Below are 27,530 nucleotides of genomic sequence, written 5' to 3' on the forward strand. Positions count from 1 at the left end.
CACCAGCGTCCAGAGCAGTCAGGCTTTACACCAAAGAGGTCAACGATTGACCGTATCCTTGCTCTTCGTGTCCTCACCGAACGCAGACGAGAGTTTCGGCAGGGGCTACTTGCATCCTATGTTGATCTCTGTAAAGCGTTCGATTCAGTGAATCGGGATGTCCTCTGGAGGATTCTTGGTCTTCGTGGGGTGCCACCAAAACTGATCAATCTGATGTCTGAACTCCACTCTGGTACTGAGAGTGCTGTGAAGTGTAGTGGTACCATCTTTGACTTATTTCCAGTTGTTACTGGAGTTTGTCAGGGGTGTGTACTGGCCCCCACACTATTCTGCACTTGTATGGACTGGATTTTAGGGAGGATGTTGGAGAGATCAAGCTGCGGTGCATCGTTTGGGAATGTCAAGATCTCGGACCTTGATTTTGCAGATGATGCAGTCATCTTTGCGGAGACTTTAGATATCCTTTTGGGGGCCCTCGAGGTGCTGAATGAGGAGTCGGAGCCGCTGGGATTACGGGTTTCTTGGGTCAAAACTAAGATCCAGGCTTTCGGTGACATATTGGATGCTGCTGTCCTGTCTGTGTCTGTTTGTGGTGAGGATGTTGAGGTCGTGGAGAGATTCACTTACCTTGGCAGTGATATTCATGTCTCTGCTGGCTGTGAGTCAGAGATCAATAGACGTCTGGGTCGGGCCTGGGGAGTCATGGATTCACTGGATCATGGGATGTGGCGCTGCCGGTACCTGTGTGGGAGGACGAAAGTCCGAGTCTTCTGGTCCTTGGTACTTCCAGTCTTGCTCTATGGATGCGGGACTTGGACTCTGACCAAGGATCTGAGACGGAGACTTAATTCCTTTGGAACCGGGTCTCTTCGGAGAATCCTTGGCTATCGCTGGTCGGATTTTGTGTCCAACGAGCGGTTGCTGAGAGAGACTCGGATGAGATTTGTTACCTGCATAGTCCATGAGCGTCAGTTGCGGCTGTATGGACATGTGGCTCGTTTTCCTGACGCTGATCCTGCACACCAGATTCTCTCAGTGGGGGAGTCTCGTGAGTGGAGGAGGCCAGTTGGCCGACCACGTGCCTCGTGGTTGCAGCAGGTTGACCATCATCTCAAGGAGATGGGGATGGGCCTGGCATCTGCCTGGGGGATGGCCAGACGGAGGCCCCTGGAGTACCGGCGGAAAGTGTACGCAGCGACGCGCTGTTCTGGCACATGCTCCCATACCTGACCTGACCTGATCTACAAACCTTACATGCCGCTACTCATGTCAGGTATGGGAGCATGCATCGGAGCAGCGCTTCGCTGCGTCCACTTTCCGCTCCAGGGTCCTCAGACTGGCCATCCCCCATGCAGATGCCTGGCCCATCCACATCTCCTTGAGATGTCGATCAATCTGCTGCAACCACAAGGCACGTGGCCGACCCGTTGGCCCCCTCCACTCACGAGGCTCCCTCGCTCAGATAATCTGGTGAGCATGATCAGCATCAGGAAACATCGCTGCTACTCGTCCAACATTTTCAATCTGAACCGGTTAAGTACTACATTGCAAAGAAAATAACTTGTGTGTTAATATCTAACAAATTTAATTGACTCTTTTCTGCTCATCAAAAAGCAGCTGTTAAAATAACACGTCATTTGAAACCCTGGCGATGAGGCAGACAGTTGCAAGCAACCGTTGAACTGCTGCATCGATAGGGTAACATGGGGATTGCGAATTAACTGGAAAATTGTGCTTCAAATAAGCAATTGCAGGTAAGACAGGTGGAATTTACAACCAACTAAACCTTTCTGCAATGCCTTATGAGAGCCGGGGTCATGTTAATCCATGACACAGCAGTGCAGTCCATCGTTGCTCAACTTCCTTCCCATGGTTTGACTCTCCGGTCATTTTTTTTTTCTGGCAAACTGTGGTTCAGGTGCTGTGCAGTTACGCGTTGGCCTTCAAATTGAGCATTGACCTGACTTCTGCTTACTTGTTTCAGCTGGTGGTGAAAGGCATATTTCACAAAAGCGGACCTTTAAATGTCCTGACAGTTGCTGAGTGCCATGTTTCAAGCTTTCCTGAAACACACTAACAAGGCACCATTTTTTGTAAAACCAGTCAATTTTCTTCCTTTTTACCAAAATTGCTTATTCCTGGATCATCCAAAGATGACAGAGAACACCATAGAGCACAAAAAGGACGAATTTTGTGGAAAAATAAGGATAAAGCAACAGTCATTAATTATTTCCCTTCACAGCTGAAGATGGCCATTCATATGTGACGTGTGAACAGATTTGGAACTTGAATGCGTTTCGAATATTGGATCTGAACCAGGCAACAACTCCACCCTGGGATGGCAAGATATGTAACCTGGTGTTTCGAGGGGTATCCAAGAAGACCAGATCACTTGCTACCCGCAGTTTCGGCAGGAATTTGTAATTTCTTACAGGGTGACGGGTACCGGTGATGGCTCGTCCACTTAACGTCACGTCCACCAACTAATGCTAGGAGCTGGGATACCGAGTTTACCGTCCATCCGATGGACGGCAAACACATCGATGACAGTTTATCGCTGGGTCGAGATTCAAACCCTGGCGAGACAGCTCAGAGACAAGTGTGTACCTCTCGTCTAGGCCATCCTGACAGCTCATGTCAAGGTTGAAAAGAGTGAAAAATCCGTCCTTGACTACTGTCCTTGCATGTTCTTTCACGAAAAGCATGCTTTGAACGAAGTGACTTTTGAAGGAAACAAGAAGGAAGTATTTTTCTAACGGACTCCAAGATAAGTAGAAATGGGAAGCAATATTCCATCAAGTCGTCGTCCATGATTTCTGGGGTTGCATTTCTGACCTCTTGCATTTTGCTGAACGGTCTGTGCGGACAAAAATAAAAAGTTAATAAGCCCAGCATCACACAGATATAACATTCTTCCACATCTTTCGTTCCCAACCGGATCATAAATATTTAATTTGAAATATTTATTAGGTTCAGCTATTCATAGCAAATTCAGTCTGAGATTTTCATTTCCTGCCACTTGCAATGCATCTGTGTGAATTGGGGAGTTGAACACACATGGGTGTCGCTCCCTGCATTCCTCAGACCATCATTTGCATGCTTCTTCCGAATCATCACACAAACTTAAAATGATTTCACAATTGCTACAAAACACCATTTTAAATATTTGGTTTTTTTATTTGAATAACACAACTCGTGTGGTTAGAGCATTCACTCTGAGTCTGCGAGTTTGGCGGTGCGATTCTGACCCCTGCAGGGTCAAAGCAAAATCTAAACAATTGGACTTGCTGCTTCCTCAACGCTCAACATTTAGAGGATAGATGCCCAGGATGCTGCAGAAAGGTACCTCACTTCCTTCCAACGTCACCGGTTGTGTTTTTCTGATGTTTAGTAGAGTCCGGAGTCAAGTCCGGTGTTATCGAATGTGCATGTGTCGTTGGTTGTTTTCTCCATATGCGGGTTTCAGAAGGAGTAATGGAGTCCTCCCAGGTCTTGTATAACATGTACAACGTGTATAATCACACACTAACATGCATAATCAGGTATAATATGTGTGTCTGTGTGCTTAACTAGTGCAATCATACATCAACAAGTGTATAACCACATTTGGTCAGCATGTACATATATATGTATACAGTGTATGTATATCTATACATATCTAATATGTCAAGCTCTTTCTAACCACTGACTCACTGACTGATATGAAGATCGGTACCTTCCGGGAGATGTAGAAAGCTGAAAATTTGCACGCCAATGGACATCGACGCTGGTACACCAGAAAAATCACAGAACCGTTGGGAAGCATCCGTAAATGACGATATAAATAGATAAAAAAATTAAATGCAGATCGGTGACACGTGACAATGGGGAGGCATACCCTGCTTATATATATATATATATATATATATATATATATATATATATATATATATATATATATATATATATATATATATATATATATATATATATATATGTACCGGGCGTAGTGGCGTGTGCCTGTAATCCGGCTACTCGGAGGCTTGGGTTGGAGGATCGCTTGAGGACGGGTACTCTGTGCTGGGCCGCGCTATGAGAGGGTGCAGGGTAGCCCGGAATCATGGCGAAACCCAATCCTTATCCCTGTGTCGTAAGAGGCGACCAGGGTTGCGACAGGAAGGGCATCCGGCGTAAAACCTGTTCCAAATCAGTATGTGGATCATAATGGATGATCCGCTGTGGCGACCCCTAACGGGAGCAGCCGAAAGGGCAACAACAACATATATACATATACATACATACATACAAATAAACGGCATTCACTCTCGAACTCTCTCACTCTCACTCTCTCTCTCACTCTCTCTCTCACTCTCTCTCTCACTCTCTCTCTCACTCTCTCTCTCACTCTCTCTCCCCCACCCCCCCCTTCTCTCTCTCTCTCTCATTCTCACTTTCTCTCGCTCTCTCTTCTCTCTCTCTCTCTCTCTCTCTCTCTCTCTCTCTCTCTCTCTCTCTCTCTCTCTCTCTCTCTCTCTCTCTCTCTCTCTCTCTCTCTCTCTCTCTCTCTCTCTCTCTCTCTCTCTCTCTCTCTCTCTCTCTCTCTCTCTCTCTCTCACTCCTCTACATCGCTTCTAAAAAATTTCACCTTTTGTTGTCTAATAGCCTGGAATTAAATTGCATTAAATCAGACGTTTTCCACCTTGTTGAGCAGGAAGGCACATCGTAACCAAAACTTCCAAGTGAAAAACAAATTCTCCAATTACAGAAAAATAATTAAAAATACAAAATTAGAATATCTTGGTTGGATAAGTGTCCACCCACCCCCCGAGTTAGTACTTGGTGGAAGCACGTTTGACAGCAATTACAGGTGTGAGTCTGTGGGCTCGGTCTCTACCAACTTTGCACACCTTGATTGGGCAATATTTTCCCATTCTTATGTACAAAACTGTTCTAGCTCAGTCAAGTTGCGTGGAGATATTGATGAACACCAATCTTCAAGTCTTGCCACAGATTTTCAATGAGATTTATGTCGGGGCTCTGACCGGGCCATTCAAGGACATTTAACTTTTTGTTCCTTAGCCACTCCAGTGTAGCTTGGGCTGTGTGTTTCAGGTCGTTGTCATGTTGAAAGGTGAACTTCCATCCCAATTTCAGCTTTCTTGCAGAGGGCAGCAGGTTTTCCTCATGGATTTTTCTGTATTTTGCTTCATCCAATTTCCCTTCTATCCTGCCAAGTGCCCCACTCCGTGCTGATGAGAAACATCCCCATAACATGATGCTGCCACCAGCATGCTTCACAGTAGGGATGGTTTTCTCTGGGTGATGTGTTGTGTTGGATTTGCAGCAAATGTAACGTTTTGCATTTAGGCCAAGAAGTTCCATCTTGGTTTTGCCAGACCACAAAACTTTTTTCCACATGGCTTCAGAATCTCCGGAGTGTTTTTTTGCATACCGCAAACAGGAATCAAGGTGGGCTTTTTTGAGTAATGGCTTCCTTCTTGCCACCCAACTGTACAGGTGAGACTTGTGGAGTGCTTGGGATGTTGTTGTCATGTGCACACAGTGACCAGTCTTTGCCATAAAAGCATGTAGCTCTTTCAAAGTTGCCATTGACCTATTGGTGGCCTCTCTGAACAGTCTCCTCCTTGCTTGGTCATCCAGTTTGGAGGGCCTGATGTAGACAGGGTCTTGGTGGTACCATACACCTTCCACTTCTTAATGATTGTCTTAACTGTGCTCCAAAGGATATTCAAGGCCTTTGAAATATTTTTATACCCATCCCCTGATCTGTGCCTTTCCACAACTCTATCCAACAGAGGTCTTTTGAAAGCTCCTTGGTGTTCATGGTTGAGTCTTTGCTGTGAAATGCACGACACAGCAGAGGAAACCGACAGGAACAGTTGATTATATTCTGAAATAATCAGAATCACAATTTAATACAGATGGAGGCCAATTAACTTGGTGTGTGATTTTGAAGGTGATTGGTTACACCTGAGCTAACTTACAATTGCAATTTAATGGGGATTTGGGGGGGGGGGGGCAGAGTGGACACTTATCCAACCAAAATATTCTAGTTTTGTATTTTTAATTAATTTTCTGAAATTTGTAGAATTTGTTTTTCACTTGAAAGTTGTGGGTTACGATGTATAAATAAATGTGGAAAAAGTCTGATTTAATGGAATTTAATTCCAGGCTATAAGGCAACAAAAGGTGAAATTTTGAAAGAGTGTGTGGACTCTATTGGCACTGTATGTATGTATATATATATATATATATATATATATATATATATATATATATATATATATATATATATATATATATATATATACATATATATACATACATATACAGTGTGTGTGTTAGCTTTTCCATGAGCTTTGGACCACATAGTTTGAAATAGTTCATAACATGTACTGTAAATGTCCTTTTGCTGTGCATTTTCAAACTTGGCTTAAACGGATATGTTTGTTTTCTGAAGTGGATCGATGCCCCCAGCAGAAGGCCGAACGTATTATGTTTTCAGTTTGTCCATCCTGCTGTCAGTCTGTCGGTTCATTGTGGGATTTTTTTTGTTCCTACTCTAACTTATCAACTACTGAAGGGTTATCAATCAAACTTGGTACAAGTATGGACTGTGATACACAGATGAACTGATTAGATTGTGGATTCAAAGGATCAAAGGTCAAAGGCAATGGCGCCTTTAATCGATCAATTTTGTAACTGCAAAAACTTGTGAACAACTGAAGGAATTTCAACGAAACTTGGTACAAGTATGGATGGTGGAAGGTTCAAAAAGGTCAAAGGGCATGAGACCTTCAATTGAAAATAAATTTGTTCCCTAAACAACATATGAACCACTGAATTGGAATTTCAATCAAACTTGGCTTCAGTATGGACTGCAATACAAGAATGATAAACCTATTTGATTTTGGGTTCAAAATGTCAAAGGTCATGTCTACTTTAATTGAAAATCATTCTGCAGCTCATAATGAGTGAGAATCATCTGATGTTGTCTCCTCCTCTCCTCTCTTCCTCTCCTCCTCTCCTCATCTCCTCCTCCTCTCCTCCTCTCCTCCTCTCATCTCCTCCTCCTCTCCTCTCTCTTTTTTCATGTGACCATTAATTGAGACCAAGCATAACAATGGGTTAACATCTAATGTGGTGGATGCATATCCAGCAACACATTCTCATCAAATTATATTTTCTAGTTTGTATTGTAAAAACTTCTATTACCAAGAACTAATTAATTTCATCTCAAAAGTCCAGGCATTATTTTGCACAGCTATCAAGAAGCACCATAATCAGTGACATCACATGGGGTGATGGATTCGGTTATTTCACGGTGCACAGCAGGGAATCATTCTCAGTTATTAACCTTTTCACAGTTAATTCACAATTTCATTCTCTTATGTGAACAATTCCTCTTATTTCATTTTCTATTCTTATATTTTTCTATCAATCTATTTCTAAAGAAAACCCTGTGGGGCATTTGATCCACTGCTTGTTCATCGGGATCAAATTGCTGGTGCACCAATCTCTCATCTTTGAACAGAAATGTTTTGAGCTTGGTGAGTGTGAAAACCGTTTGCCCATTAATTTCTGTAAATATGTTTGCAAATCTACAGAAAGCATTGCACTCATTGCTCATCAACAGAAGTCACGATGAAACCCATCATCCAATCTGGAGGTGTCTCTGTAACTGCACTGCCACGCATCACTGAGTGGGGATGATGTAACATCGTTGAATGCCTTGCACCATCACACACTTGGTATACATGGCACAAACATGAGCAGATCACTTTGTCAAACACCAGAATTAAATCTACAAACGTCTGGAATGCACCTGACTTGATTATGCATTCACATCTGTTCAATGTCAAATTGTACCAAATTCTTTGCCAGTTAACATATTGCCATACCCCAGCTGGAAGGATGATGATATTAAATTCCCAAATGGGATTTGCTGTTGGATGCCACTGACTGATCTCACAAAGCTTTTAAAGTACATCAATGAGGTTCCCCAACAAGCCATTTTAATTCCTGCCTTTTCTGTTAAGCATGGCAAAGTATTTTCACTTTTTAAATACCAACATCATGCGGTAAATCATGGGGCCTCCGGGACAAAATGTATGCACAGACCCTCTTATCTGCAGTTTCAAAATTAATTAAAATAATGAGCTATGGAACATAAATATCCAAATTGTTTAAGCAGCTCACATGAGAGCTGGTTAAACAATGCTGGTGGCATATCTGCAGAAGAATGAATGTTTTGGCTTTGCATGTACCCTGAATTGAAGCAGAAACTGCTGTATCGTTGCTTACAAAACCTGTATTATAAACCATGCAGAACTCTGAGCTTCGGCCGCATCCATGGTGAGGAATTAAATGTTTGATACTTGAACAAGAGGAAAATTCAGACTTCTCAGATGTGCATATATTTCATTGCTCAGATATTTTATATGTTCATATATTTTATATGTTCATATATATATATATATATATATATATATATATATATATATATATATATATATATATATATATATATATATATATATATATATATATATACAGTATGAACAAGAAAAGGAGCAATCAGAGATTGCAAACCCTCGCCATGACTTTTTTTGAGTGGTGCATTTTTATAGCTTTTAGGGTAAATCCAATATGGCTGCCAAACCATGTGACCAATGCCATCATATGTGTGAACCGTTTGTTCCTCATGGACAGGCAGTCATTCATGTAAAGCTTTGCCTCGATCTGTTCAGCCACTTCAGAGAAGAAGATTTTTCAAGGTTTTTAAAAAAAATAAAACAATATGGCTGCCGAATCACGTGACCGATGACGTCATGATTTTTTTTTCCTCTGGACCATTTTATCCCGAGATGACACTCAAAAGTTTTCATACTGATTTGATGTGATGTTCCACATATGAAATTGTGTTGTCATAAGGAGGGCACCTATGACATCATAAAAAAAAATCACACTCATTTCCCATGAGGAGTACTTGCTATGTGCCAAGTTTCAATTTTTTCCTTGATGTGGTTTCAGAGATACAGAGGTCCAAAGTTTTTCAGTTTTTCCAACATGGCTGCCACACCACGTGAGCTATGACGTCATAATTATCATTAAAACATTCCACATGAGTAGTTGCAACGGTCCTTATTATTATTCCTGCAACGATCCATCCTTATTACTTCTGTCATCAAGCCCTGGAAGAAGTTCAGTTCCTTGAACTAGTGGGCCTTAGCATCATCCATGACCTCATATGTTCACACCATCTTTCCAAATTGACTTCGAAATTAAGTGAGTGACAGACATAACATTTTACTAAGTTACAACAACTTACGAAGTTCACGCCATATTTTCCAACAGAAAATATATTGTCTGTCATTAATTTTATGGAAGAACCTCTTTCGGGCCCGATTTTTTTCAATGTCGTGAACAAAAGAAGTTGGTACATGCCGGGTGATGAAGGTTGTGCTTAAGTTTCATCGAAATCATGTGCGTAGTTTCAGTGAAGAAGTGGCAAGTGTTTGTGAACAAATGGACGAATGGACTGACGGATTGATAGACGGACGACGCGTCATCCCATAAGTTCCCCGGAGCTACCTTCCAGGTGAGCTAATTATAAATGAGATAAGTCCTTCTTTGTGAAACCAAAACTACTCACAGCCTTTATGGAACATTTCCCTCCCGAAGAGTTGGTCCTCCCATTCCGTACCCATTTCTTCTTAACTTTGTGGAGTCCAAAATTCTAAACATCATCGGCATCTTCTTTCGGCAAGTTCAGTTGCTCTCTCAGCCTGGTGTTGGCTTAGTGGTTAGGGTGGTGGCTTGGGATCCTAGGGTCTTGAGTTCAAATCCCATTGGCCGCTGAATTAAAAATACACCAGGAGGTTGACTCAGCCTGTCATCCTTCCGAGGTCGGCAAAATGAGCACGAGTGTACTGGTAAGGGGAACACTGCATCAGCAGCATCGCTCTGTCCCAACCAATGATGCAACCAGCAGCCACAGGCTGCACGAGAGAGAGAGAGAGAGAGAGAGAGAGAGAGAGAGACAGAGAGAGAGAGAGAGAGAGAGAGAGAGAGAGAGAGAGAGAGAGAGAGAGAGAGAGAGAGAGAGAGAGAGAGAGTTGCTCTCTCATCATAGTCAGGTTGGTGGCCTTTGTTTTCTACTACCTTCATGTGGCTTTCTACCCTTTACTCTGTCAACGATCTACGCTCACAAACACTCCCAAGCTGACCGTGTATATCAAACAACACCCTCCATGTGAACCTTCCAAAGTCCAGGCTCTGCTTAGCTACATTCCTTTGTCCCTTTTTCTCTCCTGCTTGTAGAACAGCCTTTGTGTGTAGATTAATATGGTTTGCCTCCTGTACACAAATGTTCTCCAAATAATCCCCCTCTTTGTAGCCATTGCTTCCTTTTAGACTCCGTTTGAATGTATGCCCAATTTCCGTTTGTTCGACATTATCCTCCAAGGTTGTTTGTGACCCTTCTATCCACTTTCGGTTTTGAGTTTCTTTGTAAGCAGGTGCCAGCTTCTCTTCTCTGAGAGACTGTCTTCAAAGGCTGAGGATACCCGTTCTGGAATATGCGACTTTCAAAATGATGTAATCCACCCGAGAATGGTGGGAACGTGCAGAAACCCAGAACACTGGGGTTCGTCGGTGCAGCCGAACTTTATTGTCTGTGCCAGATAAGGATTGATACCTAAAATAACTCAAAAAGCTTCTAAAAGAAGCTAAAACACTTGAAAATATACCTGCGAGAAAGGGGTTTGCATCTGCAGAACAAAGGAGTAGGAGAACTTTCTGAACTCTCCAAAAAATCTCACACTTTGCAGCTCCCTGTACTGCAAACTCCCAAGGACATGGACCGGTGCAAGGGTCGAATGTTTGTAGACGGACTCGTTCCACACAAACCTTCGACCACTGCAGCCAGTGAGTGGACTTGCAGGTTTATCTCCTGTGAACATGGCAGCTTGTTGATTATTTGACGGACATCTGCTATTGGAAAGCCGATGCCATCATTCAGGCAGTCATTACCAACATTCAGTCAGACATCCCAGAGGGAGACAGTGCATCTGGTTTGGTTACTTCTTTACACCAAAGGGAAGGTCATATCTGCTGATTGTCAATGTACAGGGTATAGTGTAGGGCCATGTGTAATCCTGTATTTTTTCTTTACCAACTGTTGTTTCTAATGTTTTTCATGTTCTATGGACATCCTTCGCACAAAACAACGATGTTGGGAAGTTTTAATTTGATTATTTTTATGAATTTTAGACCCAATTTTGATATGACCCTAAATTAGCTAAAAAAAAGTATACTATTTTTTTATTTTGTACATAAATATAGCATGTGACACCTCAAAATGAGCCTCTCAGTGACTACAAACACATGAGCCTACTATTTTAGACATTTGATATAGATTTTAAGGCATTGTTAGCATACATAGATAAATATGCTTTGCTTGGATGGTATGTAAACTTACTAACATCACTAACAATAAGCTGTATAATGTGGAATCATATACATATATCAAGTTAATATAATTATATGCTCATTGTTTTGCAGTGTATTTCAGGGAAAAACATGATAGACTCTTGTTACCAAATATAAAATAGTTGGGGACAATTCCAGTATAGATCCAGGTGGTTCGAAAGACAACATTATGTTGTACTTTTTATATAATACCTAAATGTATTAAGGGTCATATCATAAGTCTGCATCGCTTCCCTAAAGTACTTTCTTATGGTGGGTGGGTGAGTGGTTGGTTGGTCACAGAGGAGGGGAATGCATTGTTAAAAATCACTTCTCCCATTAGTCTAGTCTAGAGGGGTGGGTGGTTCTAATCTACATTGTATATGACAATATTTAAGGAAGCGATGCAGTCTTAAAGCAAGGTGATTATTACAGAAAATTCACATTTGTGCATATATTCATGCAGTTTGTTGAAGTGTGTTAAACAATGTACTAGTATTACACATTCTATACCTACCTACTATACTACACATTCTACTCTAATTACTACCACTCTAATATATGGTCATACTAATTAATTACTAGACTAGAGATTCTACACATCCAGCTGCTAAAATTTAGTGTCAACATGAATGACACACACATAACTGGTTCTATTTATAGTAAATCACAAAGTTAATTTCAGTTTAATACTTTATAGTCAGTAGTCAACATCATCATCATCACTTTCAGTTTCATCATCACTGTCAATCATCAAATTGACAGGTTCTGTGTTCATGCATTTCTCAGGTGATGCCTCACAGGCACACATCTCTGTGCAAGGGAGACCAGCTTTTTTGCATGAACATCTACCCCCTATGCATTTACTAGTTCCGCATCCACATCTGGTGAGCTCTATCACAGCATCTGCTGCTGGTTTCAGAGTGATTATGATTGGAACATAGGTGCTGTCCTCCATCCTCCAGCCATACCTTTCTGGTGGTGGCAAGTTGGGTTGTGGATTGCGGTCATTACACCAAATCATGGCCTGATAGTGGGCACGTAGGGTATGCTGTTTTAACACAGCTGCAGTTGGTGTTCTTTGTCCATCTGACAAAACAGTTGTTACCATATTGTAAAATTCGATACCAGCAGCTACTTGTTTTTCAGACTGTATGAGTCTGAGTTCAGGTTTCACAGTTGTATTTTTTCGCTTTGCATCTCGAAGGCATGTTGCGTGATATTTCAGATCAATTGCCCGTGCATCATACAGATTGATCGGTTGTAATCTGACTTTCCAGTCATTATTGTCACTACTTGCAACAACATAATTTATCTCCTTGCCCATATTAAATGAACAGGCATCATGTAGCTGCTCATTGGTATCATCCTTATCACAAAAGAAACATAGTTCCTTGTCATAGGATTTTGCAGATGATCTTGTAAATCGTTCTGAGCTGGAAGACTGTCCCTCATTTGTACATGTAGCTACTTTAGGTTTATCTGCAGTCTGCTTTTTTGATGGCCGTCCTCCTTTGCTACGCTTTGTGATTAGGCTTGCATCAACTAGTGCCACACTTTTGTCATACATTTTTTTGCACCATCCAACATTTTTGAACTGACTGTGTCTCTGTAGCAGTTTCTGTGCCATGAAGCACCCCATTGTTTCAGCTGTTCTGCTGTAACACTACCTAGTCTGTTGCTGATTGAAAGACATTCTGGATCTTGGTAACTGGCCCATTTCTGTATATGGTCAAGAAGGGTTTGATAAGACTCATCTTCAGGGTTTGATACCAGATCTCCAGTTGCATTTTGGCACCTAATGTACAGTTTATAATCAATAGGTTCACATTTCTGCTGCTTTCTTGGTGGCTCTGCCATTTTTCTAAAACACACAAACATATTCATGTTAGGAACCACCACTGCCCATGCAGTTAGATACATTCTATAATGCAGTTAATAATACATTCTATTATATCAAAGTTTCTCAGCTTATCTGAAGAAATAATATCATATATAAATAATTGTATTTGTTCATTTAGTTTGTCAACATCTCCACCAGCAATTCTGCATTACCTGAAAAACAATGGATTCTACACAAATTGTTTCAGAATTAGTTTTTTCTAATTTGTTTATAATGATGGTCGATTGATGGATGGATGGGCAGATGATGCATTCATGGCAATGATATATGTGTATATAAGCTCTGCTGGTTGACTAATGTCAGCAGAGCTAAATGCATCTAAACAAATGACATCATGCATTTATTTGTCAAAGAATAAAATATTCTATTTGCATGTCTATATTTTACGCGATAATTGGGTATATCACTTGTTTCATAAAGTAGAATATTTTGCCTATTTTTTGCAAATTTGTCCAAATATTTATTTTGTTGTTACTATAATAACTGAAAAGTGTCATAAATTGTTAAAGCTCATCATTCCAATCATTTTGATGTCACATGATACACTTTACTTCTTCAACAAAACACTGTTAGAAAATATTGTTATGGCTGTGGAAATTCGCAATACAATCATGCGCCGCTTAACGACGTTCAGGGCTATGACGGATCGCATATACGACGGAACTGCCAGCTCTGAAAAAAAAAAAAAATGTTGCTGAAAAATTCCTATCGCCGAGTGATGTTGTCGACGTAGCGCTGCCAGTCGTATAAAAATAGCACGTACAATTATGTACGCTGTACAGTACATTATACTTCATAATGATAATAAACGACAGTGTGGCCCTGTTACAATGCGATCGTTGAGGTCCATAAAATGTCATCGCGAAAAAAAACAGGATTGTGCTAAATCGGGATTCAAGGAAATCTGCTTTCAAACTGAAGCAATGTTTCCACGTTTACCTTCGAGCAAGTAAATTACCTTTGAATTGAAGAATTCCGCGAATAAATTGTTGTTACAGTCGAAATTAAAACACAAATTTCTTTTTGGTGAAGCTTTTCATGTTGTTAAAGCAATCGCACTGTTCCGAAAATATATATCACAATTGACAGGAGCTCGTTTCTTCATTTATAAATTATAACATCGATGCAATGATTACGTATTTATAAAATCCAAACGCTATTTATTCATCTTTCTATAATCGATGCGAGGAGATTGTGAGCTCCTGCTAACAACACCGATGGCCGTCATGAACAGCACAAAGGTAAAACTAACGCATCTTCCGTCTCTCTTGGATGTGTGTTGCAATTACCGACAGTCATCAGTACAGTAACATGCTGTACAGGTTTGTATCCGAGGAGCAATAGGCTACACTATATAGCCTAGGTGTGTAGTTTTGTGTAAGTACGATGTTCGAAAACGAAAAAAAAAATGATGTTCGCATAACGACAACGTCATTTAGCGACGCGTTTCTCAGAACGTAACCCCGTCGTTAAGTGGCGCATGACTGTACACCATAAAGGTTCCTTTGATCAGTTATGACGCTAAGTTTATGTGCAGATAGTTCCCCACCGTTGTTTAAAGGGAATTTGTGTGATTCATCGGGCTGCGATGCTTTGAAATAGCCGTTTTTCTTTTCTATCGTTATTTTGAGCCACCATTGCAACAAACCTCCACACAAACAACCGCCACGACCAACTACGCCACAACGCCAACGACGCTCACACCACCCCCGAACCACCACCACCAACGTCGCTCTCAACAACCGCTTCCGAATGGCAGAACAAAAAGCACTTGAGAAGCCTGTGGGGTTTTTCTCCCGCCTGATTCTCCCGCCTGATCTTCCCCGTGCTTGGTGTGGGGGAGGTGCGATCCGAGAGGGGGTCAAAGTTCATGTGAAGGAGGGGGTCTGATTTTGGGGGAATAATTCCCTGCCCCCGAGCCAAAACTGACTTTCCTCGTCCCCCGCACGGCACGGGGAGGGGGGAGCGAGAGGGCACGCCCCTTTTTGGGAGGCTTCCAGAAGGGAGGTGGAGCCAGAAACGGGGCGGGGCAAAGGGCGGAGCCCCGCTTTACAAAAGGCGAACAGACGCGAGGCTCGGGGTCTCTTCTCGGTTCATGCTGGCTCGTTCGTTCTTGGTCTCGTGGCGCTGGTCACCCCTTGGGCTTCTCTTCTCCCTCCCTTCGTTTGGACCTCTTCGTTTGGACTCTTCGTTTTGGGCTTCTCGCTCTCTCTCTGGTCCTGAAGCCCCTTCTGCCCTTCAGTCTTTTGCTTGTTGGGTCGTGGGTCGTGGAAGCACCAGCAGCAACGCCGGATAGAGCTCGCTGACCACGCCAGGGGCCCGAGGTCAGGCGCAGCTACGCAAGGCCGTGGGGAGTTGACGTCGCGACCTGCCCACCGTCGCGCCACGAGGGCGCGGGTAAGACCCTTCGGTCTCACGGGACCCGCTCGGTCCTCCAGGTCCCATGCCATAAAGGTTTACGAACCCCGTTTACCTCCCTGCCTATGGGGAGGGTTTTTCTTTGTTTTTGTTTGCATGCTGTGGCGCCGTGTCCTGCCAAGTAGAAACTGGGTAAGTAACTGTGCATGTAAATTGATCCTTGCTTATAGTCGGTGATATTGCTTTTATTTTCTATTTCTTGCTTGTATATTGCATGACTGCCTTGCTTGTGTTGTGTGTGCAATATGTGCTTTAAATAAATGTCCTTGTGCGAAATGTATCCCGTTCGTCGTCTTTTTCCCTTTTGAAAGTGCCATCTTGAATCGCGGAATAAATTAGTAGAGGGTTTTGAACGCCCGGTAAACAGAACCACATCCGCCGAGGTCAGCGATAACACCGCTCGGTTATCACTAGCACGGAACGGACCGCTTAAGCGGTTCGTGTCCGAGGCCGACCTGCGGCGAGGTACGATCGCCCGGTCGACTACTCGTGCAGGTACTTAGGTAGGTCGAATTTGGCGAGCAACCCTATCCTGCGCGGGTGGGCAATTGGCACGATCATGGTGAGGTTAAAGCCCCACCCGTGACTGGCTCCTGGCGGTAGTTCCAGGAGGGTCACGACTGAATTGTCCGTCCGGTGGGCGACGCGGTTGCGATTGGAGTTACGCAATCGCTCTCACGCCAGGCGGGCCAGAATTCGTAACAATATACACATTTTTTTAAATGTTTTTGACGGTTATGCATTGTTTCGTTAAAAAAAATGGCATAAAACTGAAAATGAAAACTTCCCAACATCTTGCATATCCTTTAGGGATATCTAAAGGACACAAAAATGTATATAAACAACAGTTGGCAGACCAAAAATGCGAACTCAGATTTTTCAACATATGACCCTACACTAGTAAGTTTAAAATGATTATGATTGATCGCAGCAGGAAGGGGTGGATTTTTGCATCTATTGGTAAAAGTAGAAGTGTGTGTGTGTGTGTGTGTGTGTGTGTGTGTGTGTGTGTGTGTGTGTGTGTGTGTGTGTGTGTGTGTGTGTGTGTGTGTGTGTGTGTGTGTGTGTGTGTGTGTGTGTGTGTGTGTGTGTGTGTGTGTGTGCTGAAAATTATGTTTAAAAGAGGATTTGAATTACAGGTTTTGTGCAAGCAGCAGTAGGTTAAAAGTGACCGACGAGCAGAACTGAGTCGATGTAAACGCACAGACAGCGTGTCTACCTGGCAGTGAAACAAAATTGAAAATTATTGCAAACAGGAAACTTACTGTTTTTAGGGACGTCAAAAAGGACACAAACAACAAGCATGAAGAACTAATTTAACGTGTCAAAGAAGATAGTGCAACACATGGTCAATCAGACGGTCCATTGATGGCGGTAAATTTCCACAAAACACTTTTTTGTTGTTTTTTTCTCCAGCCTTTAAAACTTTCATTTTATTTGAATTGAATGATACACTTGAACACTGGAGAACAGAAATTGCCTTGTTGGCACTTCCAAAAACCTCCACTTTAGCAGTACTTGGATGAAATGTGATGCCATGTTACACCATCTCAACCAATCAAATTAGCCGCTCATGCTCTCCACGTTGACGGATATCAAGATTCAGCCAAAAATCACGGCTTGTTGGAAATATAGATCGTGCTCGGAAATGCAAAGCAAGAGTTGAAAAGGCCCTTCCTTTGTGCTTTTCCTCAAGACTGCATGGGATAAGGAGTTCTCATGAACTCTATAGTTTTTGTGGATTTTTTGTATAAATTTTAAGGATCGTGGAAGAGCTAGAACACTGAACAAATCAGGATGCAACTGAACAAAAGGACCAGCAGAGAGAGGGAGGAATGTGGGGTTAGAGAGGACACATGTGGTGAACGAGATGGATACAGAAGCAAACACTCAGGAAGGAAAAAGTGGAAATATGGAATGAGGTGAGCTTTGGAGTGTGTGGGGGGTTAATGGATGAATAGATCATGGCTTTGGATTGGGAATGATCTGACATTGTGGTGAACAACTGTCTTGAAGACTTGGAGGGAAGAATGAGATTGATTCCACATGTAGGAAAGGAGAGGAACAAATGAGTGGAGGTGAGCAGTTATTCTAGATTTGGGGGGGTTTCACCAGAAGGGGGATGATGGTGGACCATCTGCGCCATGCAGAAAATTAGAGAGAGGGGAGGGGGGGTTGAGGGAAGGGGAACAAAAGCACAGAAAGAGCATAGGGTGAAAGACCAGAAAGGAGGCCTCCAAAGACAGAGAGACCACCTACCTGTCTGCGATGGAAAAGTTACTCGGCTTCATCCTGGGAGAATCCAATAATCTTGAAGGCTTCGGTTTCCATGGAGTCAAGCTGCGCAAGTTGTGTGGCAGGGGAGCCAGTCCACAGGGGAGAGCAGTACTCCATCAATCTGAAAATGAAGGCCTTGTTGGTGGATAGGTGTTCAGGTGTGTCAAGGAAGGAATTTGTATGATGCAGGATACCAAGTTTGTTGTTCACTTTGAAATGTGGTTTGACCAAGAAAGATCATGGCTGATCGTGAGACCCAGGAGTTTGAATGAGTGAACTTGCCCAAGAGGATTGTTATGAAAGGGGGATTGCCAAACGGTCCTTTTGGAGAAATAGTGAGAGTGTGAGATTTGTCAGGATTGAAAGACATATTTCAAGTGTTTGTCCATCTCGTGATTTTTTTTCAAGGTCTGAAGAGAGGGAAGAGGCTGCTGCCTGCTTGTCTGAAGGATGAGGGATGTCACGGCATTAGGTGGAGTCATCTGCAAATAGGAAAAGGGGATTTTCTAGAGTCAGAGAGATCTATATACAGTATATAAAAATGAAAAGCACGGTCCGTGAGGCGATCGATGAGGCGGTCAGTGAAGCCGTGAGTGAAGCCATCCAGGAAGCCGTGAAGATGATATGCCAATTAATTACGTCCTGTTTGAACTTCCGTTGTGGACTACACGAACGTCTACAAATTACGTAGGATTGGAAGATACATTTTGATGCTTTAGACTGCTGAAATCTCTTTGACGGTTGAAGATACTTTAGGACTCCAAAACTCTTAAGACCGAAAAGACCTCAAGGACTCAAAACACCCCAAAGATCCTGATGACACAGATGACCTAAAAGTCTCCAAGCATGAAAAGACCCAGATGACCCAAAAGAACCGAAAGACCGTGAATATCTCAAAGACCCAAAATACCCCAAAGATCCAAAAGTTCCCAAGCACCCTGAAGACTCCAAAGACCCAAAAGTCCCCGAGGACCAAAAAGACCCTGAAGACCCAAATGTCATTGAGGACCCAAAAGACCCTGAAGAACCAAAAGTACCCATGGACCCAAAAGACCCTGAATACCCAAAAGTCCCAAAGGACCCAAAATACCCCAAAGATGCCAAAAGATTCAAAAGACCACGAATCCCCAAAATCCTCAAGACCCAAAAGTCACCAAGGACCCAAAAGACCCCAAAGACCCAAAAGTCCCTAAGGACCCAAAAGACCTCAAAGATGCCAAAAGTCCCTAAGGACCCAAAATACTCAAAAGACCCAAAGACCCAGAGGAGCAAGAAGACCCAAAAGTCACCAAGGATCTAAAAGACTCAAAAGACCCTGACTACCCAAAAGTCACCAAGGACCAAAAAGACCCCGAAGATGCAAAAGACCCAAAAGTCATCGAGGACCCCAAAGACCCTGAATACCCAAAAGTCACCAAGGAACCAAGAGACTCAAAAGTCCCCAAGGACCCAGAGCACCAAAAAGACCCTGTGAACCCAAAAGACCTCTAAGACCCTTTAGACCTCTTCCATCCTTCAGATAGATTAGACAGCTTCAACGCTTGTCCATTTCGACCACTTGGACCTTTTTATATTTTTATTTTTATATCTATACTAATAAGTGTGTGTGTGTGTGTGTGTGTGTGTGTGTGTGTGTGTGTGTGTGTGTGTGTGTGTGTGTGTGTGTGTGTGTGTGTGTGTGTGTGTGTGTGTGTGTGTGTGTGTGTGTGTGTGTGTGTGTTGTTATGGCCACGGGTACTGAGTGTATTATGAGGGGGTTAATCCTCGTTTCTCTCGAGAAGAACCGGACCTGGGGCCACTGCTCACAATTTACATTGTGGTGCAGTAGGTGGCATAACAACACAAACACCAATCAGTTAACCACGAGTTCCAGTGTCCACCGTCTAATATGCCATTTAACTCGATGTCACGTGGCCTCCTGACCAGGGAACGCGCCCTCGGCAATGCACCAATCTTGTCTTGATTAGATCTTAAGTAATGTGGCTGAGCATTTACCGCTGGTGCATGCTGACTATGACAGGTTACTTACTTTGGGAATTATCTCCCAGTCTATATCGGTTCAGACAATGCTGAATCGATGGGAGGAGATGACAATCACGGACAGGTTGAAACGTCAACAAGGAATTTATTATTAAGAAAAATAAATAAACTGAAGGACTTTTAATTTCCTTGTCGATTAAATGGATGAATTTAAATCAAATGTTCAATCAACAAAATAATCTCAAACAAATAAAGAATTCAACAAGAATTTATAGAAAAATGGACAAAAGTTAGATGCTCATCACTCTGCCTTACTTAACAATTAAACACGAGACATGGGTACCCAGCAGGCCATTCAAGGGGAAAAATAAATCCGATCTCGGCTTACCAAGGCAGAAGTCGTCGTGCGCCTACTAAAATAAACCAAAATGTGTTAGCGTGCCTGTGTCTACCTCTCCAAATGAGCTCTCAACAGCTTGGCTCATTTCCGCTGGCAGTTCCCTGCCTCGCCGTGCACCCACCCACAAACAAGCTCGAACACCAATCGACGTCACGTCATCTCCCTCAGGAACCAGGAACGCCAAGAACCAGGTATGCCATGAGTCAGGTACGCCAAGAGCCAGGCAGCTAAAAGACCCAAAAGTCATCAATGACCCAAAAGACCCAAAATACCCAGAGGACCAAAAAGACCACTAAGACGCAAAAGTCCCTGAGGATCCAAAAACCCCTAAGACCCTCCAGACTCAATAGACCTTAACACCATTTAGACCCCTTACACCATTTAGACCCCTTACACCCTTCAGACAGATTAGACAGCTTAGACCCTTGACCATTTTGACAACTTGGACATTTATATATCTATACTAATAAATGTCAGTGTGTGTGTGTGTGTGTGTGTGTGTGTGTGTGTGTGTGTGTGTGTGTGTGTGTGTGTGTGTGTGTGTGTGTGTGTCAGTGTGTCTCCTCCATAACTCCAAACCCATGAAACCCATCAGCCTGAAACATTGCATGCCCATGAAGAAAACTCCATGGAAGTACAGAGTGAAAAGTGGGTGTTTGGGTGAATTAAAACACCCCTGTTAAAGATGATTAATGGCCTTATTTAATCCTTTATCAGGTGCAGCCTTGGCCAACTCGCTCTCTGGGGTCTTAAGGAATATCCTTGATTACCTCGCCAGGGTCTGTAGCCTCCATGTTTTTTGGCCTGCTCAAGCTTTCACTTGGAGCATGCCTCAACGATTTCTTAACGAGAAAGTTTTTTTTTCACTTTCTACACTCATATTATCGAACGCCTGCCTGTTCCTCATTGCTACGAACCTCTGGGTACATTGCCATGCTTATAAACGACCGGAGACGCCAGCGTTCGTGGCTTTATTTCATTTCCGCACATGCAATAACCTCGAGAATGTCATAAACTAAGTAGAATTACAAAATTTAATCTCCAGAATCGAACTTAGCAGTTCCGCATCCTCGAAAAGTGTTCATTTGTCAAATTCGGACATAGTTTGGACATTGCTATAGCTTGCCAACCATTAAATTGGAGTGGTTCTTTGAGTGCTTAAGCCGCTTGCCGAGTGCCCGACATTGGATGGCAGTACAGTTCCTGTCATGAACGGGATGTACTGTTAGCAGTTACTGTGAGGTAGGGCGTGTTCTGATAACGCCTTTTTGCTGCAGCGCAGATCTAATTCAACAACAACAACAACTGCACGGGCATTATTCTCTCAACCTCGATCTTCACAGGATAAGGCATCACCCCACGGGGTTGTGTGACCGGTGTAATGTTCCTGAGGATTTGGTTCATGTTTTTACCCGCTGCCCTCAGTACGATGAGTCCAGATCGCATCTACTTTATTCTGTCCATGTCATGGGGATCACGTACGTGTTCAGGCCTGCCGGATGCATTTTGCCATCTGACTCAGAAGCATCCCCAGTTCTGTAGATCAGTTCGAAAATTCATTTAAAAAACGGGGCTAGCAATTTAAGCCTCCAGTATCCATATCTGAGGTGTTTAGGTGTGCGGCGTATATAGAGCCTCGCGGGTCTGAAAATAGCCATTAAACACCAAAAAGAAAGAAAGAACAACCGCACTACAACATTCTGAGCAAATCGTTCACTCACTGCGGATGCTTTTTCTGTGCCACATTATTCAGAGTGAGTCGTTCGAGCTCCGTCATTTTGAGTGAGTGGTTCGTTCTCCATCATTCTGAACAAGTGGTTCGTGCATCATTCTGAGTGAGTGGTTCATAATGAGCACAATCCTGACTGCATGATAAGTTCCAAGGTGCGGAGTGAGATGGTGAATGTCCTGAAATGTTTCAAGGATGTCAACAAACAGAAAATGAAGACAACTACTCAAGTCTTCATAATGAAGTTCTTCAAAAAATCCTAAGCAAATCAGCCTCCATTTTGTCTTCTGAGCCTTCAATCTCAACTGGACAGCCTGCCACACCTGAATATACATGCCACAAACAATATGTACTCTATCCAACCCTAATCATGACAACACTTGTTAAAAAGTAATTCATTTTAATGTTTTTATTTGTTATACGTTTTATTTATGCATTGTTTCCTCCTCTATTGCCCCTCCTCACTCCCCCACCCCTCGCTCCTTCCTGCTTCCTCGCTCCCCCACTTCTCATCGGTCTCTCTACCTACTCGTTCCTCCACCCCTCTCTTCCCACCCCTCTTCCCCCCCCCCACTTGGTATACCCATCATCCGGATGGTCATTACGTCTGGTCAGACCCTCCCCTCACATTGACGTAACTTGCCCTCCCCTCATGCTGCCTTCCCTTTCTGCACCCCTCATCATTCACCCCCTCCCCTTTCTCGCTCCCCCACCCACCTCGATATCCCTCCTTCTCACTCCCCTCTCTCCCACCTCTCCTCTCCCCTCCTTCTTTCTCCCCCTACCCCCCTTAATATACCCTAACAGTGAAGTGATGGGTTGTATTTCCTAATATTTACTAATAAGTGTGTGTGTGTGTGTGTGTGTGTGTGTGTGTGTGTGTGTGTGTGTGTGTGTCCATAAAGCATAACATACAGTATTCTCTCTGCTAACTTCCCTATCCCAACCCCTTTCTCTGTTTTTCGCACCCCCCCACCCCCTCCTAATACAGTGCAGCACCATCTTCCCACACCTCTTCCCCCCCCCCCTTCCTCTCTCTTTCTCTCCCTCTTTCTGGATGTATCTGGACAGCGGTTATCTCCATATGTAGCTGGATGGTGGTTATGTCTGGGCGGTGTTTGTCTCCGGACTGTGTATCTCCGAACGTGTCTGGGCAGTGTTTGTCTCCGCACGTGTCTGTGTGGTGTTCTGTGTAGTGTTTGTCTCTGGACTGTGTATCTCCAAACGTGTCTGGGCAGTGTTTGTCTCCGCACGTGTCTGTGTGGTGTTCTGTGTAGTGTTTGTCTCTGGACTGTGTATCTCCAAACGTGTCTGGGCAGTGTTTGTTTCCGGACGTGTCTGTGAGGTGTTCTGTGTGGTGTTTGTCTCTGGACTTTGTATCTCCGAACGTGTCTGGACAGGTGTTTGTCTCTGGGTGGTATTTATTGCATGAGTTGAAGAAAATGGATTTCAGACATTACTTTGTTTCCATCTTCACTGATATTCTATGCAGAATCATTTTGATGAGACACGATGAATCGTAATTAACGCTCCACCGCACATCTGCCTTCCCTTTCCCCATCCCTCCCTCCTCTCTCCTTCCCCCTCCACCTTAATCTCCCCCACCCCTCTCTCCCTCCCTCTTCTTTTTCTCCCCTCCCCCCTCAGTATTCCCGTCAGTGAAGCGACAGGTGGTATTTGCTCATTACAAATAATTTTAAAACAAATATAATATCACCAATAATACAAATACATTTGTACAAAAGCAATGTTTGTATTATGATTGGTGTAAATCATGACAGCATGGCAAATTTGTGACGTTAATCTCTGCAACGATGTGTCGAGAGGTGAGCATAGCGAGCCGATCCATGTTAGTCATTTATGAAGATTAACAATATCACTGGTCCCAGAACACTGCTTTGGGCCTTGACAGGGAGAGAAGATGAAAGGATTCCATTGGGAGCTTCACGTTGGCTATGACAGTCATGGAAGTTGGCCTTTGATGCCACAGGCAGAGAATTTGGAGAGTAAGGGAGGATGGCAGACTGCACCGAAAACACTAGATATATCCAGAGAGACGGCCCTGATCTCATGTCTGACGTTGAGGGTCTCCATCCATCGTTAGTTGAGTAGAAGCAGCATGTCCAAGATGGAGTGACCTGATCTGAATCTAAATTGATGATATGAGATGACGTTGATGGAGAAAAGGAAAGATTTCATATCAACTGCGATGATGGATTCCATGACCTTGCTGATGATTGGAAGTAAGCTGATAGTTCTGTCATTGAGGGGATCCATTTTTGTACTTTCTTTACGTCATGCAGTGATGTTGGCGGATTTCCAAGCAGATTGAAAATGACTGAAGGAAAGTTATATCGTGAAAAGAGGCGAAAGAGGAGACAGAGATTTTAAAGAGCAGGTTTTTAGGACACGTACGCTGGTACCGTCTGCTCCAGGTGCAGAATTTGAGTCCAGGGTTGCCAGAATCTTCTCCACCCACTCAGGTGCAAAACACACAGAGTCTCGCACTCCAGCAGCAATTGAGTGTGACAGGGAAGGATGGGTACCGAGAATAAGGGGTTGCAGACATAAGATTTGGAAGCGAACACAGAAGTGAGGCTTTCGGCCTTCTCATGAGCAGAGTCGGCTGTGGTGCCATTTGAAGAGAGGGAAGGGATGTAAGGGGGCATACTCCACAGGAAGACTGGACAAGGTGCCGCCATGTTTTGGAGTAGGGATTTTGAAAGTTCATTTTTGATGTTGGACAGATGTTGTTTGCTGGCTCTCCTGAAAGTTTAAGAGTTGTTCTTCATTTTGCTGGTTAATTGTCGATGTAATGTATCAATGTACGTCCCTTTGAGTGCTTTCAGATGTTTTTGTGTCTGTTGTATGTGTCCTCATCTGAGCTATGTACTTTTGTGGGCCTCGTCTGTTTCTGCGCTCCCTCACCTTCCTCTTTTCCTGTTTGTTCATCCCCCTTGTTGCTGCCCCGCTGTTTATCCTCCCTCAACCACGCCAAATGTTCGTGTAATTAAACCTACAATTGATAGTCATCACACTTGACAAGCCTTTTTAGTGTTTTCCACAAGTGACCATCACTAGACGTTTTCTTGTTTCTGTGGCTCCTTCTATTAACCTCTTCTCCTCCATTTTGTAATTGCCAATATACCTTGATTCAAGTTAAATAAGTAATTGAGTTGCGACCTAAGTGAACTCTTCTTTTCTATGACACTCATCCCAAAATGGTTTGTTTTCGTGGAAATTGACTATAATTATTTTAAGATGCATCAATTGTCTAATTTTTCATCGTCTTCCATCATATTTCTTCAAGATGACAGGTGGAATGACCCCTTGATCCTTCGATCTTGTGTCAGGTGTTTACTTTCTTCATCGCTCCAATTGTGCTGCTCGGTGCCGAGAGCTCACGACGTGCATGCGGTGCTTGCATTAAAGTGGACTCTCAATAAGATGAATAGTTTGGTTTTCTGGACAATTGATCTGAAACAAGAGGTTGTCTTCAACGGGTTTGATGAATTGTAAATTAAAGTGGCATTCGTCTGCGTTCTTACCCGGTTATGGACAAGACAGAGTGGTCTCTATAGAAATGATGGTGAAATTTACTGAAGATGCATTTGCTTCTTTCATGATGTGGATATCTTTAGAGTTTAGAGGCTGGCAGGATGGCCGAGGCCCTAGAGGTACGCACGCACACTCTAAGCTGTTCTCGTCTGGGTATGAATCCTGAATCCAGCTATGGACTGTCATCCTGGTGTTTCACAGGCAGTGTGATTCATCAACGTGTGTCCCTTTCCTGGGATGGACGTTAAACTGAGCGTCACATCTGACAAATTAGTTGGTGGATGTTAAAGATCCCTTGGTGTCCGGTGTCCTTCATGAAGACTCAATGAGCTATCGCCAGCACCATTAGGATTCTGTCGGGTTTTAAGGGGGTCCATATAGGGTGTTAGTGGTCTCAGGGTTCTAATGGGGTCTATAAGGTCTCAGCTGTTAGGGTTAGGGTTCTAAAGAGTCTATGGGGCCGAACGAGGGTTTATGGAAGCCTGGTGTTGCTTTCGCGGTTAGGATGGTGGATTGGGATCCTAGGGTCCTGAGTTCGAGTCCCGTTGGCCACCGAATTAACACCAGGGGGTTGACTCAGCCCGTCATCCTTCCGAGGTCGGCGAAATAAGCACCATTTCATTGGTAATAGGAGCACTGCATCAGCGGCAGAGCCATGCCCCTAATCAATGATGCAACCAGCAGCCAAAAAGGCAGCACACAATGGGAACAGGGTTTTTGGGGCCAACAGAGTCTGAGGCATCTTCCTTCCCAAATTCCAAAATTCCTGCCCGAACTACTGCTGGGAAGGCAAGAACCTGCATCGTCATCACCAATACAAAGCAACAGAGTATCGTACATTGGATATATCTTTATACTGATGATGATCAAATGTCTTCTTCTTTTCGTTCCTTTATATACCGATCAAATCGAGTCATTCTCAATTTATGGATTTTTATCTTGCCAAAACGACGTTTTTGCAAGATATGTTAATCAGCTTGAATGTTTTTTTTTTGTTGTTTGTTTGTTTGTTTGTTTGTCTGTAATCACGTATAAAAAATTCTGCAGAGCACAGTTATCATTGGAAATTTTTGTAACTTCGCATATCAGAGGCCTATAGAGGTCCCTTTCAGTGCACAAAATTTTGAAGGTTAAGGTCAAAGGTCAAGGTCACTTTGTCGCAAATCAGGGGAGTCGACGAAACCCTTATTTTTTGAGTAATTTTGATCGGATTGTCTTCAAACTTCATGGGAATATAGTTCATGGTCTGGCGCTCAGCTGATTAATTTTTGGTGGCGATTGGCCTTGACCTTCATGGTTAGCGCCTGAGGTCAAACATATTTGACCCCAAGGTCAAATTTTCAAGTTTTAGGAACCATATCGTGTAGTACCTCAAATTGAACACCTCGATGAGTGCTTTCTAGATATGTCAAGCTTGAGACATTATGACGTCATTTGGTGACGTTATGAGGCAAACGCATATTTTTCATGGTTACTCTGTAGAACGATTCTCATCGGAATCTCTCGTCGGCAGATATTCCTCAAGGAGTCGCTCCTGGTGGATAGCAGCTCTGTTCACCTCAGTGTGACCTTAAAGAAGTCACACGTGGTCACCTTTTGGCAAGATACGGGTCACCCTGTGGGTGACATTGTTTTTATTTTACTTTTGTTCACTTTAAGATAAAAATAACATTTTAAAACTTTTTTGCCTAACGCCAAATACTTTTATCCATGCTACAACAATTAAACAAGTTTTATAATCCGTTGGAACAGCCTCTCAGTGCAAAAGTTCTTGCTTCTGTCGAGCTTGCTAA

The 27,530-nt window shown here is 43.2% G+C and overlaps 1 protein-coding gene and 1 long non-coding RNA gene across 2 annotated transcripts in view; one reads left to right on the plus strand and one right to left on the minus strand.

Moving 5' to 3' along the window:
* LOC147021250 (uncharacterized) overlaps positions 1–12,389 on the plus strand; it is a 42,978-nt gene extending 30,589 nt beyond the window's left edge. The window contains exon 3 of the long non-coding RNA XR_015060728.1: positions 12,262–12,389. This is a non-coding gene — a long non-coding RNA (uncharacterized LOC147021250). The remainder of the gene's footprint in view (positions 1–12,261) is intronic.
* LOC147021251 (uncharacterized) overlaps positions 11,311–27,530 on the minus strand; it is a 28,760-nt gene continuing 12,540 nt past the window's right edge. The window contains exon 2 of the mRNA XM_085891037.1: positions 11,311–13,336. Coding sequence (XP_085747163.1) covers positions 12,173–13,114 — 942 coding nt within the window. The 5' untranslated portion in view covers positions 13,115–13,336 and the 3' untranslated portion in view covers positions 11,311–12,172. The remainder of the gene's footprint in view (positions 13,337–27,530) is intronic.

Source organism: Eptatretus burgeri, chromosome 8 (genome assembly GCF_056783735.1).
Source record: "Eptatretus burgeri isolate ZD-2024b chromosome 8, Ebu_testis_v1, whole genome shotgun sequence".
Taxonomy (NCBI): domain Eukaryota; kingdom Metazoa; phylum Chordata; class Myxini; order Myxiniformes; family Myxinidae; genus Eptatretus; species Eptatretus burgeri.